Source organism: Drosophila montana, unplaced genomic scaffold (assembly GCF_035044405.1).
Source record: "Drosophila montana isolate Dmon_TW-CO22-7 unplaced genomic scaffold, ASM3504440v1 contig_2666_1, whole genome shotgun sequence".
Lineage (NCBI taxonomy): Eukaryota > Metazoa > Arthropoda > Insecta > Diptera > Drosophilidae > Drosophila > Drosophila montana.
The window spans coordinates 562821-586223 of record NW_026997533.1 but is presented as its reverse complement, the minus strand read 5'-3'; the positions used below and the strand labels follow the sequence as shown (position 1 = coordinate 586223).

The 23403-nt window shown below is 41.0% G+C and overlaps 2 protein-coding genes across 3 annotated transcripts in view; one reads left to right on the top strand and one right to left on the bottom strand.

Moving 5' to 3' along the window:
* Ptp10D (Protein tyrosine phosphatase 10D) overlaps nt 1-23403 on the top strand; it is a 75690-nt gene that overhangs the window by 38044 nt on the left and 14243 nt on the right. The gene's annotated exons all lie outside the window — the stretch shown is intronic.
* LOC135429333 (uncharacterized) lies at nt 6549-7387 on the bottom strand. The gene has a single exon (XM_064683603.1). The coding sequence runs from the start codon at nt 7147-7149 to the stop codon at nt 6820-6822; it is 330 nt and encodes a 109-aa protein (XP_064539673.1). The 5' UTR covers nt 7150-7387; the 3' UTR covers nt 6549-6819.

Genomic DNA, 23403 nt, shown 5'->3' with positions numbered 1-23403 from the left:
ACGTATAACGGTATAACGATATCGTTGGGCGAGTTATCGATATTTATCGAATCAAACTTGTGACTTTTGCCATCCAGATGTCAACTCTTCGATATCGAAAGATCGTGTTTACGAGATCGAGAGACCTAGTTTTCGGGATCGAGTTTTCGAGATCGAGTTTTGCATATCGAGAAATCGACTTTTCGATATTAATGCCTGCACATAAACGGACAGATAGAGAGACCTGGCTGTATCGACTTAGCTTGTCGTCCCGGTCAAGAATATAATACTTTATAGGGTATGTCCTGTTACATACATTTGTGCAATGACTTCTTAGCCATCTACAATGAGTTCCGGCTAGTTCATAGAAACTATAGTATTAATATGCACAAATTTCCACAAACTTCAAAAGCAATTTCTTACCCCTTAAACTCTGATTTGCTTAAAATTCAACCTTTGACAGGGTATTCGCTAGTCAAGACAACCCCAAACATATTGTTTCCGGCATTTTTGTGCGGCCCGAGCATTTACAACCCTGGAAATGGAGCCTAGAAAATGCTTTTTGAGTGTTTTTTTTTTTTTTGCTTTTTTCTGTTTTTCTGTTTGCTTTCCATTTTTATTGTCTGAGGGTGGGGGGGGGGGGGGGGATGGGAGAGTAGGGACAAGAAAAGCGTAGACAGGCAAACAAAGCAACAGAGAGCCAAGCAAAAGGAGGGAAGTGGCCAGCGGGCAGAGGGCAGAGGGAAGGGGGAACGGGGAGAAATGAAAAAGCGGAAACTCAAGCAGACGGCGTTGATTTATGTGCGGCGTGTGTATGTGTAAGGGGGGGAGGGAAGAGAGGGGAGTGGCTGCACAGGGAGGCTGCCAAGGAGTCAAAGTGTCCTTGAAACGATGTGTGTGTGTGTGTGTGTGTGTGTGTGTGTGCGTAGGCAGGGTTGCCAGCAGAGCGCACAGGTGGCACATAGCCAGCGGGCAAATACAACAAAGCCAAACGCCAGCTACAAGCCTAACCCACCCCCCCCCCCCCCTCTCCTGCTACACCACACCCCGCCCACTGGTCGCCATTTTGTTTGTGCTCAGTGAACGAAACTTGGCATTGTTTGCGCAAATATTTGCACGCCTGTGGCACAAACAGCGGCAACTCTGGCAGCGGCAGCCAAAATTATCGCTGAGATTAAAATTAAATTTAATTTAAATGCAATTTAGGAAAACAAAAACCCTTTCGGTTTTCTTTAAAGCAGGCGTAAACAAAATTTGCGCTGCCAAATTGACGCAGTGGCAACTCTGGCAGCCTCAGGCGAAATTTGCATTAACATAAAAAAAGCCTAGCGAGTATTATTAATAATTTTTTTAAAGCAGAAGCCAAAAAATTTATTGGCAGAGCTGCCAGATTTGTACAAAGAGTGGCAACTCTGGCAGGGTCTGAGCGAAAGCTTGAAAGTATATTTTAATCATAAAGCACTTGCTTTTTACTGGAGGAAAGCACACTTCTTTTTTTGCAGAGCTGCCAATTATCAAAGTTTAAGCTTACAATTGGCAACTCTGGCAAAATATTCTTTGAGAAAAAAGCTAGAAAAAGGCTGGAAATCAAAATTAAATAAGCCAAAACTGTTTTGATTTTCTTTTTCTAAAACATAAGCAAATAATTATAGTTGCAGAGTTGCCAGATGTATGCAAGTAGTGGCAACTCCGGCAGCGTCGACCGAAATTCACATTTAAAAAAAGCAATATCGTTTAATGAAGGCAATATAGATAATTATTTGGGGTTTTCCAAAAAATAATCAATTAAATTTGCTTGCAGAGTTGCCAGATGTATGCAAGCAGTGGCAACTCTGGCACTATCAGATACAATTAGAGCTCAGACAAGATTAGCGCATTTTAAGCAAGTTTTAACTTTAATAGAATGGTTTTGTCAGAATAAGTTTGCAGAGTTGCCCAACATCAAGCTGCAGAGTTGCCACACTTTAATACAGTTGGTGGCTGCCAAATGCCCGTTGAGAAAATAACGCAAACTGGCTGCCAAGCGGCGGAGCAGCTGTCAACTGCGAGATAAGCGGCTAAAGTCAGCCAAAATAGCAAAAGCCCCAAAAGTCAATTTGGCAAATGCAAGCTCCAATACACTTAGAAGCTATACCCTGGAATTTGTCAAGCGTGGGGTATGCAGTTGAACTGAGCTGTGTTTAACTGAGAGACTCAAAGATCACAGACTTGGTCTGTTATTCAATCACATTCCAATAAAAGCTCTAGAAGACTCGCTCGATGACCTGTCATGCTAGTTGTCAGGCAGGACACACTGCAGGACATGTCAGCAAGCGTGTCATCGAGCGATTTTTCTGTAGAGCTCTGTAAATGCAAACAAAGCGTGGCAGCGACAAAAAAAAACAGTATTTAAAAATACTAAATTTTAGTATTTATATTTATTTTTGTAGGCAAAGATTTCGCCTCATACTAAATGGAATACATACCAGCAAAAACTGAAGTTTCTTGTAGTATTTATTTCCAAATAAAAGTACCAAAAATACTGAAAGTGCCCAATGAAATCAAGAGGTATTAAAATGTTTGTGCGGCATTCTCAATTTTAATAGCTGCCACAAAAAATCCGAAAAGCAGACAACGAACAATCGTAAAGTTGAAGATGTCGCCCAAGAAGGAGACCGAAGGAGTTGAAGCAGGAGAGGGGTAAGGCGAGGGGAGAGGGGGAAGGCGAGGGGGGCAGGGGACGAGACAATGTGCAAAGGCCCGGGAATATTCTGAATGTCTGCGCAGCAACTTTGTCAAGTTTATGCGAGTGGCAGCAAAAACATAAAGAAGAAGACCGTTCTTCTTCTTCTTCTTCGTCGTCGTCTTCTTCTTCTTCTTCTTTATTTTTTGGGCGCATTGAACCTGGTTTTTGGCGCCTCGAAAAGTGGCCAAAGGATTGTTGAGCAAGGCAAAGACCCTGGCAGTTTCCTTTCCACTGACAGCGACAGTGCGCCCTTTCAATTTGGCTGTTATTAAGCAAATGAAGTGGCCTGCGTCGTGCATGCCCGACTATGAGATACCCTGTGCGCAGCTCCAAGCTTGAGCATGCCATGTTTCAATTATTTAGCTCTCTAATGTGTTGATTGATGGCCCATTTCTGGCTATCGGTTGACTTGCACTATTGTAAGATACCCCTCTAGCAATTTTTACAGGGTATGAGATGCCGTGTGCGCTAGCTCCAAGTTTGGGTGTCATATTTTAAAAGTTAGGCTCCCTTTTGTCTTGATTGATGGCCTTTTACTGATTCTCTGTTGACTTGCACTATTGTAAGATACCCCTCTTACCTTTTTTACAGGGTATGAGATACCCTGTGCGCAGCTCCAAGCTTGCGTATGCCATATACGCCCTGTTAAAGACTGCCAGTTAGAGATAGCCCTCCAATCATTTTAACAGGGTATACAGAGGCTGTTAATTTATTTCCGAACGAAAAAATGAAGTGGCAAACACCTTGGCTATTTCTTCAGCTTTTTCTGTTGCCACCGAATTGCATCATTAATGCAAATGCGACAATGCGCAATACAGGAAAAAAAAACAACTGAAAAACGCACACACAAAGGCAGTACAGATGGGAAGCGGGGAATGACAAACAGTCGAGAGAGTCGACAGTCGACAGTCGACAGACGGCAATTTTAATCATGAGAGCGACTGTCGCGCCCATATCATTGTAGTCCAACTACATAGGGTCGATTCAGCTGTACCCCAATTATTTGCCTCACGAAAATCTGTGAAAATGCCTAAAGAGGGCGAAAAATCACATGAAAATATAAAAAAACAACTAAAAATTTAACCAGAAATGTAATTAACTTTTTAATTAAGATATTCACGCTACATCACACATATTTTTCAGTTAGGCAATTTTCCGCAATGTGTAAGAAAGTGTCTGCTAAGAATATTCACAAAGATCGCATGAAAAACCTAACAAAAAGTTGCATGCAAATGTTTTCAATCAATTTTCCCAAGAGTAAAGTTTGCTACTGTGAACAATTTAGCTGCCTAGGTATCAATCAATCAATCAGTCAGTCAATCAGTTAGTTAGTCAACTAATCAGCCAGTCAATCAATTGGCTAGTTAGTCAGTTAATTAATCAGCCAATCAATCAGCAGTCAATCTGGTGGTTAGCTTGGCAATTAGCTAATCAATTAGCCAGTCAGTCAAATAATCAAATGATCTGTCAATCAATCATTTATTTAGTGAATCAAATAGGCAATCAGTCAGTTGAATCAGCTAGTCAAGCAATCAGCCATTTAATCAACTAGTCAGTCTGTTAAACAGTCAGTTGGCCAATCAGTCACACAGTCGGGCAATCAATCAGTCAACTAGTCAGTCAGCTAATCAGTTAATCAACCAATCGGTCAGTTAATTTCTTAATTGGGCAATCAATCAGATGGTCAGGGAATCAGTTAGCCAATCAGTTAATCAATCAGGCAATCTATCAGCCAGTCAGTCAATCAGTCAATTAACTGATCACTTAATCAATCCTTCAGTTAACCAATCAGTTAGTTAGTCAATCATTCGCTTAGTCGACCAATCAATTAGTCAGTCAGTCGATCGGTCCGTCAATCAGATACGCAATCAGTCAACTAATCAGTCAGTTAGTCAATCTTTCAATCAGTCAGTCAATCATTTAACCAATCACTCGATCCGCCAGTTTATCAGTCAGTTAGTAAGCTAAAGAGTCGTTCAATCAATAACTTAGTCGGTCAATCAATCAGTCAGTCAATCAGTCAGTCGATCAGTCAGTCGATCAGTCAATCAATCAGTCAATTACTTAATCAATCAGTCAATCAAGTGCATATAGATGCTTTGTAGGGTCTGATTGAAGAGCTCTGGAAGTTGAACCGTGTGACATGAGACAGCTTCTTCTTCTGCCTTGCCAGAAGATGCTACTTACCAGAGAGGGAGGGGTAGGGGGGAGGCAGGGGGAGGGAGAGGGGAGTTCATTTAGATTATGGGGGCCAAGCAAACAGCTTTTTGGTTCAACAAACTTCAATTAATGTCGCACGGCTGTCGCTTTTGTTGCTCTTGTTTGTTGTTTGTTTGTTGTTTGTTTGTTGTTCTTGTTGTTGAATGGCAAACGAGAAGAAGGAGAAACAACAACAACAACAACAACAACAATCTGGCAACACTTTCAAGTGTCGGCAGCCGCCTTCATAACAAGCATAGCGCCCCCGCCCCGACCGCGCCCCTCTGCCACGCCCACACGGAACTGAGCCGCGTTTTTGCGGCCATTCATAAAAGAAAATGGGGGAGAAAAAATTGCAAAACTATTCAGCGAAAAACTAAACGCAACGCCTCAACAAGCTGTGCTTATGGGCGTGGCAGCCGTCCACTGTCACATCCACGCAAACCCAACCCCCCCGCCCCCTTCCCCTCCCCCTCCCCCTCCCCTCCCCTCTTCGTTGCTCTGGTTTAGTTTAGTGCTGCGCATTTGTTGATTTTGTTTCTCATTTCTTTCATTTTTTTTTTCAGCAGCTTTTTTAGTATTTTTTTTTTGAAAAAGCAAATGTTGATTTTAGCCTAAATGGAATGGGGCAGTGGTAGAGAGAGGGGGGGGGGGGGGGGGGGGGGTGTTACTCTGTTGCACAAACACATTTTTTGTGTGTTTGTGCAATTTGCGTTAAGCATTGCCATTTTTTTTTTTGCATTCGTTTTTGTTTTCGTTTTTGTTGCTGTTTAGTGAATTGAAAAAGGAATTTGTTTTTAGCAGGTTTTAGAAAGATTGCCGTTGGGTGGCGCCCTCTGTTGTGCTCATTTGACAAGCAGCGCTCAAAATTGACAAGCAGCTGTCGGAAATAATATTTCTTTGCATTTTTCATGCAATTCAATAGAAGTTTCGATTAGAAGAAGTTGAAAAATATACAAATAGAACATATTTGCTTAGTCTAAGACTGACAGATCCTGAGTTCCGGGGGTACAGATGGGCAGAGCCTGATATTCCTTAGGAGTTATCATATGGTTCTTGTAGAGGAGGCTGTATACCAAATTTTGTCAGCTCTATGCCTGACAGATCCCGAGTTCCTTGGGACCAGTGGGAGAAAAAACCTGATATTCTCGAGGAGAAATCAGTTAGCTCTTGTAGAAAAAGCTGTATCCGAAATTTGCCCCCTTTTATCCAGACAGATCCCGAGTTTCTTGGGTATAAAGAGAGACAAAGCTGGATATTCTTGAAGAGGCCCCAATAGTCTATGTCTGATAGATCCCGAGTACCTGGAGTATAGATACAGGCAGATCCCAATGTTCTTTAGGAAATATCATACAGTTCCTGTAGAAGAAGCTGTATACCAAATAGGCCAGCTTTAGGCTCGACCGATCCTGAGATCTTGAACTTGATATTCTCTTTGAAATCCAAATATTTGTTGTCGAAGAATCTGTATACCAAATTTGGAAACTCTTAGCCCGACAGAACTCGAGTTCCTTGGGTACAAAACCTACAAAACTTGATATGCTTTAGGAAAGACTTTGAGAGAGAATTGGCTAAATCGAAGTTTTACAGTTCCCGAGTCTCGATCAGTTGTTGGTTGAGAGCGAAAGCGAAAAATAAAAGCAACTTTTCGAATGAGTAAAAACTTTTTTAATTTATATGATAAAACAATTTAAAAGCGTCTTGCGTTCTGGCCTAATGTAAAGAACAGGTTGAGCTTATTTTTTAAATATAACTTTTGGATAGATCAAAAAAGGCAGCTACAAACCAAAATTTTGGCAGAGTTTCACTTGACATTCTTTCCCTTCAGCCTGGCTACTTGGAGCGCGATTTTAATAAATTGCGGCTGTTTAATAATAAATTCGATTCTAATTAACCGAAAGAATTGAGGCAAAGTGCTAAACGTAGACATCGCAGTCGGTGTAGGTATAGAAGAGTGTGTGGGGACAGCCGCCGGTGCCGTGGCTTTGGGCATGATTGAATCGGCGCGCCAAGTGTAGCCAGCAGATAAGTAGCGCTAACATGAGGATAAAGCAGGCGGTAAGCAATCGGAGCGTGCGCGACGGCCATTTGCCGGCCTGCTGCCGCGCCCTGAGCATCCGTATCCTGTGGCCGCATTCGCAGCATCGCACCTGGCCGAGCACCTTGAGCAGCTCGGTGCGTCGCAGCTCCTTGAACTTGTTGAACGTCTGCCCCAGATCGCAGAGCAGCTGCTGCACGTCGCACATCCTGCTGCCAAATGCTCTCTCTCTCTCTATATATATATATATATATATATATATATATATATATCCCTCAAGATGAAAGCGTGTCTGTCTGTGCTTTACTCCGTGTTCCTTGCGCTCATGCAAGCATTGTAGATGTCTAAAACAACCAAGACTTTACGTGAATTTCAAAAACGAAAGAAACTAATTTTTTTACTTATGCCATATACAAATGTTCTGACGAAAAAAACCTGGCTAGATATTAACTAAACGATCTCCAATTCATTCGCAAGGCATTCCTTGTTTAACTCGACCCTTTTCCAACAACATGTTCTTATGCCTCGTCACGATCTTTTAATCTTCGAGAGTTACTTGAGTGAATCGTGGTTATATCTGAGTTGAAGTGAGTAAAAGTTATCAATTGTCTCCTTTAGCAGAGCCCACATACCAAATATTCCAACTCTAGCTCTCACAGTTCTCGAGTTCCTTGAGTCCATTATGGTAATGTCTGAGATGAAGTAGGTGAAAGTGTTGCGATTTCGATATATGCTCAATAGTTTCCTTTATAAAAGCCCACATACCAAATATTCCAGCTCTAGCTCTTACAGTCTCCGAGTTCTTTGAGGCTATCAAGATATATATCTGAGATAAAGTAGTTTAATATGTTCAGATTTCATATAATCAATAGATCAATAGACATACCAAATATTCCAACTCTAGCTCTCACAGTTCCTGAGTTCCTTGGGTCTATTAACTTAAGACTTAAGATACAGCGAGCAAAATAGTTGCGCCCTGAGGCAACATTATTCTAGATTAAATATTCGTTTCATATTTATGTCAAATATTTCGTGTACAGCTCTTAAGGTCTTTCAGTTCGTTGGGTTTATAACCTCAAGAATCTAAGATTAAACATATTTGAAACTACTTGGATTTAAGAAGAAGTCAAACTTTGACATTTATGGGGCTTACGAAATTTGGGCGTCTGGGGTTCCCTGGCTGCAGGGTATTCAAAGTTTAAGATCTTTGGGTAGGGTATTTTACAGGGTATTATACCAACTTTTAGCTGTCGCCTTCGAGTTATATGAAACTCGGCGTGCTTCTTCTATTCGCTGCCGTTTCGCACATATTTTATGGTTGCAAATACAAATATTTCAGTTAATTAAAACTGGGAGAACAACAATTTTGGCGCTTTTGCAATGGCCGAAAGGGTCGCTGTTTGTCTGGGGGAGGGGGAGGGGGAGGGGTTAGTTGCCTGTGTCGCCCTCTCTTGTAATTAAAAACTTTATCGCATTCCGCTGAGAGAGGGAGAGAAAGAGAGAGAAAGAGAGAGAGAGAGAGAGAGGGAGAAAGAGGGAGAAAGAAGAGAGAAGTTTCTGCTTACGTTTTGTTGCCATTTCGTTTTGTTTCATTCCATTTCGTTGCATTTCATTCCATTCCGTTTCGTTCCACAAGTTATGTCTTAAACACATTCTGTTATATGTAGAGAGAGAGAGAGAGAGGGACATAGGGACAGAAAGAGAAAGAGAGAAGTTTCAGAAGAAGCTCGTTGCCATTTCGTTTCATTCCATTCCGTTTCGTTCCGCTGGTTTTGTCTTAAACAAAGAGAGAGAGAGAGAGCGAGCGAGAGAGAGAGAAAGAAGTTTCTGAATGCGATTTGTTGCCATTTCGTTTCATTCCATTCCATTTCGTTCCGCTGGTTCCAGGAACTCTTTTATTTCAAGCAGGTTTTCACATTGCAACGAATATACTTTGCCTTAACTTCTCTACAGGGTATACAAAACGTCAGTTACAGACCTCGCAGCAATTATAGGGTATTCACAGCTGCTTCAAGTGCATTTGGACTGCTTGCAGGGTATCTGCTAGTCGCGTGCCTTGAGCAAACATCTGACTGGAGCTCATCTGCGAAAGGCTACGAAATTGGGGCCATGCGCTTCGCTTCGCTTCGTTTCGCCCAGCGCCATTTCGTTGACATTTGGGTCGAGGCGGCAGTCGAGCTTTCTTCGTCGTCTTTAAACTGGGCTAAGACGCGTTTGGCCCCTCTTCAGATTTCCCAGCAACGTCCCCCCCCCCCCTCCCCCCTTCCCCTCGCCGACCGTCTCTCATTAGTTGGCCGCAAACCGCTTTCGACTTGCAGCCAAATCGAATCCTTGCAAATTGAAAAAGCTGGCGCTTAATTAAAATTCCGCTCCCCCCCCCTTCCCCCCCGCCCTTACCCCTCGCTCTCCCCTTCTGCGCACCTGGAATATGCGGCAAGTGCAACATGCAAAATGGCATTAATTAAGATGAATGCAACTGCAACTGCAACTCGCTGCAACAACCCTCCGAAATGGGACTTAACCCCGCCCCCCTCGCCCCCTCACCTCGCCCCGCTCGATTGTTATGCAAATGCGTCTCGTATTGCGTTAGCGCCCCTCGCAATCCACCCTCCCCTGCCTCCTCCCTCACCTCCCCGACGTCGCTACGATCTACCCAATATGCATGCGAACAGTTCATCAAAGTCAATTTCGTTTCTGGACATTGGCTTAATTAGTTTTAGCCGGGCTACAATAACAGACCATAACCAAATTACCTGTGTGTTAACAATTCGAGAGTGCTCGACGCGGCGATACCCTGTAGCAAACGCTTCGCAACGTAGCCGGCAATTGTGCTTCTTCTTCTGGCCTCAATTGGCCACACTCTGCGAATTCTCGTATCCGAAATTTTCCTAATTTTGATAACCTTTTAAATTTTAGGTGTGACTTTCGATACTTATCGACTTTACTTTTTATTTTCTCATCTTCGATTTGTGATCGAAAAGCTAACTCTTCATATCGATATTTATCGATTTTAAGCAAATGATCGGAAAACTTCGATTCATGCTCGAAAAACGCCTTGCCTAAAAATCGATATTTATCGATTTTAAGCATACATTTTCTAGACTTCGATTCATGCTCGATCAGCCTAGGCTGAATATCGATATTTATCGATGTCAAGAAAATAAGCGATATTATTCAACAAAGTTAAACTCTTTAAACTTAGATTTATGCTCGAAAAGGTCAGGCTAAATATCGATAATTATCGATTTTAAACTTCGATTTATGCTCGATAAATATATCGTTAAGCACACATTTTCTAAATATAGATATATGCTCGAAAGTCCTTGACTAAATATCGATATTTATCGAGCAAAGTAAAATATTCTACGCTTCAATTTATACGCGAAAAGCTTAGGCTGCATATCGATATTTATCGATTATTATCGTTTTATATAATCTCGAGCAAATGCACGATAAACTAACAAATAATAAATAACATTGTGCTGCGTCAAATCGATTCTTCGAGCAACTTTATTCCAAAGTTTAAGTATCTATTACAATCGATAAATGCTAATAAACTGGCTTCAGATCGATACTTATCGATTGCGCAATCAAATTCTTGATAATTATGAAACAAATATGCACAATTTAATCAAGATAGAATTAAATACGAAAAGTGTGAAGAAACAATCAGCATACCCTGTAATTAGTGATGAGGGGTATAGAAAGAGCAACGGCAACAGCTATTCGAAATCCTAACTGACATTTGAGTGCCAGTCAGACAGGCGGACAGGCGGACAGGCCGAAAGCAGAAGAAAGCCAAACGCGTTTAAATGCCAAAAGGCCAAATGCAGAAGCCAACTTGGCCATTAGCTAAGACCAAAAGTTGCCTTGTTGTTGTCGTACTCCCTGCCCCCCCCTTTTTTGTCACTCTCCCTCTCTCTTGAGGCCATATTCGCATTTCACTTAATTAAGTTTAGGTTTTCTTTTAACGAGTCAAGCCATCAATCATTTACATGTTAATCAAGCGTTCAGCTAGAAACAATTTGAAGAAATTCGTTTCATTTTATTTTGTTTTTTGCTATATGGCCCCAGGCCAGGTACAGTTGCGCTCGATATTAGTAGTCGAAAGTCCCTGCTCGGGCGCCGTTCTCAGCTGCTGTCAGCTGCTGTCAGGTCGCTGGCAAAGTGCATGTCAGTTAACAGGCAGCTTAATTTACGTTCCTTTGCAGTCAGTGCATTTTATGGTATTGGCAAATCTGTCAAAGAAATTAAAATGCTTCAAAATGCATTCGCACTGCAATGTTATGCTCCTGTCAAAAATTTAACATGCAGTTCAAGTGCCTGCTAAGTTAAAGCAAGCAACAATTTGTGCTAAAAATAATATAAAATGCTTCAAAATGCATTCGCACTGCAGTGTTATCCTCCTGGCAAATATTTAACATGCAGTTTAAGTGCCAGCTAAGCTAAAGCAAGCAACAATTTGTGCTAAAAATAATATAAAATGATTTGAAATGCGGGCACACTGCAATGTTATCCTCCTGGCAAATATTTAACATGCAGTTCAAGTGCCAGCTAAGCTAAATTTTGTGCTAAAATATTCGTTCACATTTTTGTTTCTATTTAATTATGCTTTTATTTTATTTCTAATTTTATTTGTTATTAATTCTTTTTTAATTTATATTAATTTGTGTTATTTCAATTTTTTTTTTCATATTTAAATTTTTTTTTAAGGGCCAAAGTCTATTTGAAGTCCATTTTGTGCACTTTATGCCTGCGGCATGCCTCATATTTGTCCGCAAATGTGAATTAAATTCTTTTTTATGACTCGCCTTCTGCTGCCATTTGAATTTTTCAGCCTTTTTTCACATACATCAATTTTGCCGGCGACATTTATGGGCTCTGCTCGGGGCAAAGAATCATTTTTCAATTTCCATTTTTTTGCAAGCTTTTCGCAAGCTTTGCTCAATGCAAATGTCTTTTATGATAACCAGGGGAGTGGTAAGGGGGGGGTGGGGGGGGGGAGGTTTCCCCAATTGCCACTCCCCTTTTCATTTAACGAGTATCGATTTTTATTATTGTCAAGCTTTATGCAAATTTCAGCTTGAAGTCCATAGAAAACCATAAAGCACACATACAATAACATTCCCCTTTAAGACAGCCTCCCCCCCCCCCCCCCCTCTGTTGCCGCACTCACATAACTCTTGGCCTCGACTTGAATTTATGCATTTCAGAGCCAAAGCTTTGGCTTATTAGTGGGCAAAACTCGGCATTTCCTGGCGCAGTGCCCACAACTCGATTTCCTGCTTGGAGACTTAAGTGGAAAATATCTAGCATAAGATATTGCTTAGATCCAGACGGAGATTTGTTCTAATTGTTCTTGATACTTCATAGAAAATATACCTCATAAAAGTATATTTAGCAACTATACTCTGTCTGTTTCCAGCTCTGCTCCTCTTTTTATAATATTATTAAATACTTCTTTTGATCATAAATCGAAGACTTTAGGAGCTAGATACATTAAATTTGGTATTTATTTGGTATTAAATTTGGTATTCCCTATCATTTTTAAAGCTAGAGCCTTGCGCTTTGGTATGCACGCACATTTCTACTCCAAATGAAAGCATGTGAAAAATTCAATAAAATCGGACTTCAAGCGCCGAACTTAAACGGTTTAATAGCTTTTAGGCACAGTGCAGGGCATCTGCTAGTCGAGTCTCTTTAGTGCGCTTAGCTTAGTTTTAATCTTAACGCTGCTTCTGTTCATTTTGTTGGCATTCAACATTTGATTTGCAATTAACAAATCGTTGGCAAAAATCATACGATACGATAAACATTTAGCGAGCTCTTTAATTAAACGGCGGGCGACAAAAAAAAAACAAAAAAAAAACAACAACAAGAACCAGAACAAATAAAAGTGTTCCAGCAACTAGTCGAGGGCAAACAGAACCCGCGGGCAACGTGTTTAAAAGTGTGAAAATGGAGCTCAGTTTGTTTTGTCTGCGTTGCTTTTTCCCGGAAAAGAGCGCGCGCGAAAATGTTCAATAATTCAGGCAAATTTGCACGGGGCAACAGTGCGACAGAAAAGTCAACAGACCGGCGAGTATATAGACAGCCGCTATACAGATACATATATGCATATATATTAAGAGGATGGGAGAGGGGGAGGGAGAAACATGGGCAGGCAACGACTGAAATTGGCTTTCAAAGGCGGCGACACTCATTAAAAGCTCAAAGAAATCGGGCTACACCTGAAAATACCCTGTAATAGTTAGCCAAAAGTCTTAAGCATTTTAGCTAGCAATTGAACTAAGAGATACCCTGTGTTTAGATTGAGCCTTAATCAGTTTTCCAAACATAAATATGACAGGCAAACAAAGAGCACGCTGTAACTCTTGAAGTTCTTTAGATATCCAAAAAGGGGAAGAATCTTTAACTGGGTATGCTAGACGAGCACCTGCATACCAAGTTTGGTGCATCTAGCGCTTATAATCCTCGAGTTATTCCCTTTCATAGGGTAGAAGTCGATATTTATAGTCGATAAGTCGATATTTATCGATATTAACAGAAAGAAAAGTAGTATATATTAAAAAACATTTATTTTTCTGCTGTCTTTTACCCTTTTCCCTTTTTAAGGCGCATAAAAAATAAATGCATATATACATATATAAAGACCTGACTTTTCAATTGTCCTACTCCCGCCCGCTCCACACACATCTCACTGTCAATGTGTGAATTGCTGGCGATAATCGATAAACGATATACGAAAAATGATAAAAATCAAACAATATAATATGCAAATTGCTGATGAAGCGCGTGAAAAAGTGGGGTCAAGTGGTTGCAGCGGCTGAAAAGTATGCAACACATCGCACACATCGATAAACGTCTATTTACATACATACATACATATATATATTTACATATGTGTGTGTTGAATCACGCATGCAAATGCACATGGCACACTTGACGGCGCCACCACTGTAATTGTCTGGCCTGTCCTGTGCGGCAAGGGTGGGCAGAGCGCGGAGCGCGGGGATATGTATGTCAATTAACAGCATGGCATCTCGTTCTGCGGACGCATTCAGCATAAAACTTAAGTCGCAACTTTTAAGCACACATACAAGAAAACTCACACGTGCACACACACGCACGCACACGTAAACGCACACGCACACACACACAAACGCACACAAAGCTAGCTCAGCTTAACAGTGCTGGCAATTCCGCCATTAAATCTAGCTATTTTTGCCCTTGTAGAAGGTATTAGTCCCTCCTTCGACAAAAACTAGCTAAAACTAACAAAAGTTGGCAACACTGTCTACAGCAAAGAGGCTGCACTCTCCCACTCTCCCGCTGTCATACTCTCCCATTCACCCGCCCTCCCACTCTCCCACTCTCCACACACTCGGAAAAAGCTTCTTTTATATGCCTATTTGTCACAATATTTGCTGTGAAAGGCAACTAATAAATTCTCTTACTGCTCTGCTCCACTTTGACTGCAAGTTTCGCAACACACACACGCAAACAAACACACACACACACGCATACATAAAATATGCGTCTGCTGTCAACACTTTGCAAATTGCGTTGCAAAATTGCGACCCAAGCCTCGACCCCTGCTTCGACCCCTGTTGGCATGTGCTGCCACTATACTATGTCTAAGTGTATAGTCATGTCAACATATCTCCAAGTTCCCCTACGTCTCGTCTCCGTCTCCGTTCTCTTCTCTGACTCCTGCGTGCCTGTATTTGTGCACAGTAAGAAATGTTGCTTCACATTTAATTCCTTATCCCTTCAATACACACTAAAAATTAAATTTAAACATATAAACTGTTAGTTTTCATCTGTGCATTTACTTTTGTACTTTTATTAAATTCCATGTCTTTTCATTTTTTTCATTATTTACTCTCAAATTACCACTCAAATTGTTCACAGTGTATTATCAGCTGCCAGTCAGCCAGGCTTTATGGCTGAACCTTTCAAACCTTTGCTTGAGGCAATTTTCGAATACCGCAATTGCTTTGACATTTCCTCAGCAGTGTCTGTGTGAATGTGTATATATGTGCGTGTATGTGGGTGTTTTGTTATATCAACAACTCGAGTTTATCTTTTGGCCATTGTTAAATGGTCATTTGTTATGATAATTGATTTGTTATTGTTACATTTCAATAATAAATCAAAATTCAAATTGAAATTGAGCCAATTTATGACAGAGCTTTAAATAATTAAAGCAATGCCTCAAACTAACTCACACACACACGTACATAAGAGAGCGCGAGAGCGTAAGGCAATTTGATTTGAATTAAAGCTTCCTGTTGTTGGGCTCTGTTGTTGTCGTTGACTTTAAAGCAATTGTTGTTGCTGCTGTTAAAGCGATAACTAGGCGCTGTTATGACAACAACAAAATAAACAAACGACAAGCAACAATTCTTGTCACGCACGCACACACACACACACGCGCAGACACGCAAAGCCATTAACTGAGAGTGATTTAACGAACGCGTGAGAGCAGATACAGAGCGCGAGCGAGAGCGACAGCGACAGCATTGGCAGCTTAACAGAAGAGCTCAACGTAACTAAGCGCGGCTCAATGCGACGCTTCGTCCAGTTGTGATGGCAGAAGGGGGGAGAGGTGGTGGGGTTACCAAAGAGACGTGCACCGCATGCCAAATATACAAATTGCCGAAGGCGAATTGGGCATGAGAAAGGGAATTGGCATAAAGCAACAACAACAATAAAAACAACAGAACAGCGACAGCAACAGAAAGAGAGACAATAACTAAGTAAATGAACATAAATTAAGCTCGGGCTAATAAAATTGAGTGGGGAATTGTGTGCATGTTTCTGCCTGCGTCTGTCTGGCTGAGTGTGTGTGTGTGTGTGTGTGTATGGGTGTGGGTGCTGCCGGGCAGACATGCAATGCAGGTAGGCAAACAAATATACATGCATGAGCATATATATAGTAACGGAAAAAAAATAGTTACCAAATTTTGTGTATATCATGAGTCGCAGAGCTATATACATATACTTGACTCATATTTGCCTCTAGCCAAATGCTTTTTTTTTCATAGTGAAAGTTAAGCTCGAATATCGCGCTTGCTTTGTTCTCGGTGTTAATTTGAAAATAAATAAATTACAGTTGCGATATTTGTATGGCCGGGGGTGTGTGTGTGTGCGCCCACTGAGCTGCACTTGCAGACACAGACTGACTCACTCGCTTGCTTGCTCGCTCGCGCACTCACTTAATAAGTTAGTCACTCACTCAGTTACTTATTATGCGCTGCGCTTTGCATTCGCTGACGTCACCATCGTCATCATCGTCAAGGCAGTCAACCTGAAACTTGCAGCCAACTTTTCACACTTTCAAACTAGCAACAGCAGCAACTGCACACGCACACACACACACACACACACACACACACGCACACAAATGCATTTACAGCTGTTTGCTGTCTGTCTCTGTCTGTCTTGCTGTCCGGCACTTTATGCTAATTGCGCGTTTGCCTTTTGGTCAGGTAGCAGCCCAGCGAGCCATAGAAAAGTCAAGTGTGGCTGCAAGTGGGAAAGAGATGGCGCCTTAAAAGGCATCAGCTTTTGCACACAGCACAAGACCCAGAGCTAGAGAGCGAGGGAGAGCGAGAGAGCGCAGTGGTTGCACAGCTATTCATGGCAAATGTCTGGCCAAAAGATACTCAGTAATTTAAACCTGTTCGACAGCTCATAAATCCCAGTTGACAGATGTTAATTGTAAATATTTAAATAGGTGTTTATGTAACGGTAATCAGCAGCTAGTTTGGAAAATTTTTAGTTGCATTGCACCTGACATTCGATACACGCTTAATATCGATAAACGGCAACAGCTTTTAACCACCACAGCTGCCCGTTATGTAAACATTTGCCTGCTCCGGATTGTAACTTTTGTAAACAAGTTGTTCTGCCTGGTAAATGTTTGCTTGGCTCTTTTGTCTCCATTTCACTTTTAGGTTAAGTTTTCATGCTCAATCAGTTGGGCTTTTGCATATATCTTGACATATTCTGTTTGCTCAAGAGTTGCGCATCGCAAAATATCATGTAGCCTACTTTTTTGGGCATATCGCTCAAAATATCTAGTCGGAAGTTGTTTAGACTCTGCCAGAAGCGAGCTTTAAGCCTTTTCCTCAAGAGCTTTAACAAAAGAAGAACTATTTTCTAAAATATATATCCCTTTACTTATCTATTTGAGTTGGGCTTCTTGCTAGAGTTTTTAACTTCTTGAATGCTCAGGAAATAGATTTAAAAAATATTTCAAATATTTAAGTACTTGGTATTTAAAAATCAAGACATTTGTTGGTTCCAGAGCTTTAAGCTCCATTGTCGAAAAAAAATATTTTTAGCTTAAAGCTCATCTATTTTGCTTAGATTCCTCACTTCACTGATTGAAAGCTTTAATAAAGCAAAGTTTAACATGCAGAAAATATATTTGAGAAATTGTTAGCATAAATGTTGAACTTTTACTTAAAGCTGAACTTTTGTTAAAGCTTTTGGCTCAACTATCAGAAGCGTAAAGATCATTAACTTATAGCTTTAAGAATGCAAAATCTTATATAATGACTTAAAGGTACAAATTGTTGTTAATCTAAGTTTTAGTCAGAGCTTTAAGCTCACCTATTAAGAGCTTTAATATCGCAAAGCATTGTACTCAGAAAGGGTAACTTTAGTTTAAAGCAGAGTCCGAGCTTTAAGCTCAACCAGCCAAAGCTTGAAGCTCACTCATTAAGAGCTTTAAGACTGCAAATTTTGGCTTAAACTGCGTTTTATAGTTTTTCTCGAGCTTTTTTTCTTTTGACATTCTTGATGGGCTCTTGTTGAGTGGGCTGAGTGGGAGATTCGCTTGGCTCGGCTCTTTAATTATTCAAAAATATTATTCGTTTGTTTATCTGTTGATTCGCCCTGTTTGCCTTGGTTATCTGCCGTCTGCGGCTGATGCTGGCCAGAACGAGTACCCATAAATACGCATGATTATTCATTTATGTACTCAAATGCAACATCAACCGAGAAATGCCAAATATTTGTGGCCAGTCCTCAAGCTTGAAATGGACAAAATGATGTCAAAAGCAGATAAGTTTATTAAAACAATATTTGAAATACTTTATAAGTGACATCGGGGAAAAGAACAAACTTTCCCAACTACAGTAAATGCTAGATAATGAGAATTTAAAATATATATTTTTGTTCCCAAAAGTTTTGTCTTTATTTGGACTTGGGTGGAATTTTTCTGAAACTCCATTTTGGGGGGCATTTCGACGACAATCGACAACTTTTTAGCTGCGTAGTATTTCCGGTTGGTGCTGTACGTTCATCGTCAGTCAGTCAATCAGCGCATCAAACAATCAATCTTCCTGTTTTTTCTAAGAATTCCCCAATAGCATATCTTCAAATATTAATTTCCATTCGCTTAGCTGCCTATCTTACCCTCGCTCTCGCTCCCTCTCTCTCTCTCTCTCTCTCTCTCTCTCTCTCTCTCTCTCTCCCTCTCTCGCTCTCTCTCTGTCACTATCTCTCTATATATCTATCTATATCTCTCTCTATATATATCTCTCTCTCTCTCTACATACCTATCTCTATGTCTATCTGTCTCTATCTCTTCTCTATCTCTATGTCTATCTCTATCTCTATCTCTATCTTTTTCTCTATCTCTATCTCTATCTCTATCTCTATCTCTATCTCTATCTCTATCTCTATCTCTATCTCTATCTCTATCTCTATCTCTATCTCTATCTCTATCTCTATCTCTATCTCTCTCTCTCTCGTTCTTTCTTTATCTCTTTCTCTATCTCTATTTCTTTCTCTCCCTCCATCCATATATCTCTTTCCTTCTCTCTCGCTCCCTCTCGCTCTTCTATCTCTCTTTCTCTCTCTCCCGCTCTCTGACTCGGCTACTCGACAAATATCGCACTGACCCTGATCGATTCAAAGCCAAAGCCAAAGCGAAGTCCAAAAGCGAAGGTTGCCGTTTTCTTGTTATTGTTAATTGTTATTAATTTTTGCTTTATACATTTTATGTACATATATATTTTTTCTTTATTTTATTTTGCAAAACTTGATTTTAGTTCATATAGAGCCACGCTCCAGTTGGAGTACCTACAAGCAGAGCGAATTCCAATGAGAATCCAATTAGAGATTTCCAGCTACCTGGCAATAGCAAAATGTGCATGGGCAGAGGGAAAGAATGTATGCCAGAGATCTCTGACTATCTGGCAACGGTAAAATATGTATGCCATGTCTCATTGACACAGCGTCAGAGACCTGCCGCCGTCTGGCTGTCTGGCCAATTGCGAAACATGCTCATGCAAAGATCACAATGCGAGTGAAGAGTGCAGCAGCATAAATTTTGAAGCTTTTGCTGAGAACCGTTTTGTTATTGTTTTTGTCTTTGCTTTGCGGAGTTTCGCTGCGCGCATCGGAATTGCATAATACGTTGCGAGAGCGAGCGAGCGCGCGCTAATTATCATGCATGAACATTATTAGTTAATGATAATTAGGCTGACGCTGACTGCGCAGCCGCAGCGCGGCCCAAAAGCGCGCATCATGTAATGCCCAAAGGCGAGACATGAAACGAAACGGCGCAAAAGAAAAGAAAAGGAACGCATCAATTATGCAATCAGCTGGGATGCGAGTGTGAGAGGGTGTGCGTAAGAGCAAGAGAGTGTGGTGGTGGGGAGGGGCGGCAGGGGGGGAGTAGCAAGTGCCGTTTTACAGCAGTTACATTTGCAGCTGTTGTTGATGTTGATGTTGTTGTTGTTGTTGTTGTTGTTGTAGCTGAGCAACATTTCATTTCAGTTCATTTCTACTTTTTCTTTGCCCACTTTTGGTCTGTCTCTGTCTGTGTGCGTGCGTGTGTGTGTGCGTGTGTGTGCGTGTAAAATGTAGCGAAAGCTTCGCATAAATTGCAATTGAATTTGCTTGTTACTTGTTACTTAAAAATGTTGCGAAAAAATGTAGAAAAACTCGCGTCGCCGCAGCGAAAATAATAATAACATTAAAAAAAAAGTGTAACAAAGCAATTGATTATGTGACGACAGACGGGCAAAAACTAAAACGAAAAGAAAGAGAAAGAGAAAAACGAAAATAATAGAGAAAAAGAAAAGGAAAATAATCACATTGGGGAATGCCCGCAATTCATATGCATGAGCTGTGTGTGCGCAAAGTAAGCAATTAACTCGCTGATTGACTGATTGACTGATTGACTGATTGACAGACTGACCAATTGCCAGGCCCGAGCACTGCATGGCGTAACGGGAAAGACAAGCGGGGAGAGGGGGCAAAGTGACTCAGAATCAGCTTGCGATAAGCACATCAAGTGCGAAGCTTGAAAAAAAGTGTTTAAAAACGAGAAAAAAAAACAAGTAAGAGTACTATGGTAGGGATGCCCGACTAGGTGATACCCTGAACCTTCTGCTACCAACAACAATCGAAGCTTGCGCTAGTGGGACGAAAAAATTAAAAATTAAATTTAATTGAAAAAACTTCGTAAAAATCGGATGAGATTTGAACGAGTTAATGAGAGGAGATTTGAGAATTGGTCATGAATTTTGACCAAGAATAATGTTGCCAGATTTAGAAGCCAAATTGATCTAGAGACCAAGCCATGAACAAAAAGCCAAACCTTTTGAAAATCGGATGCGATTTAACCGAGTTATGAAAGTGGGAAATTTTTACCTATGTCTATATAGGATAAAAGCGGGTCCCCACCTTTCAAATAAATTCTCTCAAAGATCTTTGAAAATTAGTTTGAAACCAATCGGACGGTAAACAAATAAGTTTCATGAAAACAATTTTCGCGAGTTTTCCACACATGCGGGTGGAATTTGCTGAAGCCCCGTCCGTTTGGACAGTGCGTTGATCATCAATCAATCAGTCCGTCAGTCAGTCGGTCAATCAGTCAGTCAGTCAGTCAGTCAGTCAGTAAGGACCAACAGTTTTATATATAGAGATATAGGATTCGAACTTGTGTTCTTCACAGAGTTCAATTAGCTTGGCTGCCAGTAAAACGTTCACGAATGCGACACCAAATGGAATTGAAAATAGATTTCCAAGCATATCAACAGCAAAGCACAGCTCGAGGCTCAATTGGCGTTGCCACTTGGCTGGAAAATGACAAGTGTTGACAAATGGCGCACGAGCCACACGTGCTGCCCATTGAAAAGCCTATGCGTAATTTATTATGATAGGCATAAGTGCACGCCGGCAAGTTTTTTGCTCACTATTTTGCATTTCGAATGAATTTCCAGCCTCGATGTCAGAATTTTATTTGCATTTCGGCTTTTTCCACTCATCAATCATTTTAACACGTTCTCCCCCCCCCCCCCCCCACACCTATTTTTGTTGGTTTGTTTGCATTAACACTTCCGTTACTTGACGCCATTTTGTGCGCCATTTTGTCAGCAATTTTATTTGCCGTTCGTTCGTTCTGTGTTTTTTTTTGTGGCCATTTCGAGCATATTTATGCGTCTGTGCCTGGCTCTCTCTCTCTGTGTGTGTGTGTGTGTGTGTGTGTGTTACCATTTTGCCGTTAGTTCATGTTTTGCGGCCACGCCCAACGCCCACACATTTGTTCATTTGATAAATTTAATTCGCTGCGCTTTTTACTGGCGCCCGAGCAGGGACAGCTATTTACATAAATTATAGTATATCCCCGGTTGTTGTTGTTGTTATTCAATCGAGCCGGGCATTACGCTTATGTAAATTGTTGACTTTTACAGCACATTCGCTTGAAATGTACAATTAAATTAACATTACTTTGTTGATGTTACGCCCATTTAATAAACTCCTGCTTTACGCCGAATTCAATGGCGTTTTGCGAATAGCTGAGGTGTTTGTCAACATAACGTGTATGTCAAATAATCAGAACTGCAGCCAACTTCACTTTATGGCGAAACGATCGAGTGCAGCCAACTTAACATACATGACAGAGAATCAGGACTGCAGCCAACTTAACATGCATGTAAAGTGATCAAGCACAGCCAACTTAATGCACTTTGTGAATACGTCAAGTGCAGTCAGTTTAACGTGAGCTGCAGCTAACTTAATGCTTTTAGGGATACAAGAAGCGCAGCTAACTTAACCGGCTTAACTTTATTACGGCCAACTTAACATGCATGACATATAATCAGGATTGCAGCCAACTTAACGTGCATGTAAAGTAAGCAAGCGCAGCCAACTTAACGTTCATGTTGAATAACCATATATATCAAGCGTAGCCAACTTAATGATTTCATGGGTAAGTTAAGCGCAGCCAACTTAACATGCATGAACAAAAAACCAGAACTGCAGCCAACTTCAATGTACCATAAAACGATCGAGCGCAGCCAACTTAACATGCAAGCTCAGCCCACATAATGTTGAAGCCAACTTAACGTTGATATCGAATGTTCAGAAGTGAAGCCAACCTAACGTGCATGTGAAGAAAGCAAGCGCAGCCAACTTAATGCGGTCTTTACAGCTTCTAAGCGTGAGAGAAAACTCTTGAACAGGCCCTGAAATGTGTTCGGCTGGAATAATTAAAGTTCAGTTGCCAATCAATTTTTACATTTTAAGGCAAATCGATTTTTGGTCACATAAGAAAATACTTTCGTACAAAAAAAAAACATGTTTTTCTCATTAATCAAAACTGGTTGCCTTCATTTACTAATTATTTTGCTTGTTTGCAACGAAATCTCGCAACTATTTTTCGTCACGAACCGCAGGACTTTTTGTTTTCATTTCTTGTTTACGACTATGCAAAAAATTGATTTTGTATTCAATTCATTGCGATAACATGCGACTGTCACGTGCGTCACGTCCAATCAAGAATATTTTGTGCGAATAACAAAAAAAAAACATTTTAATTTCAGCTTTTGTAGTGTGCATTCTCAGTTCTCTGTCGCCTGCACGTTTTCCAACACTTATTACGCTCCTTCTCAATCCATGAAATGTGTTGGTGTGTGTGGGTGGAAGGAACGGGGAGAGTGCGAGGGGGGGGGGGGGGGGGGGGGAGGAGAGATGTCTGCCATTCGTTATTATTTGCTTATCATTATTTTTTCAGCATTTTGCATTTTTTCATTATTGTATGTTTTCGCGCCAAGCACATTGTTTGCGGTGTTCATATTTGGCGTCTGCCACCAGCCAAAGGACAACAACAAGGACATCCCCATCCCCATCCCCATCCCCATTATCCCCATCCTCATCCTCCCCATCCTCATCATCATTATCATTGTCAGTTGTTACTTTTGTTTGCCTCTCGCGAATGTCATTGCACTTTTTGTGTGCGGCGCGCAGGTCCTTCGGGGTGGCTGGAAGGGGGAGGGGGGAGGTTGGCAGGGAGTTCGAGGGGGGGAACCATTAGCTGCAGCCCCACTCCAAATAATTGCAACAACCTATTTAAGAAAAGTACATGATATAGTGCAAAACTTACAGCCTAGTGTCTAGCATGCACTAGCACTACTCTCTAACCAAAGACTTTTGT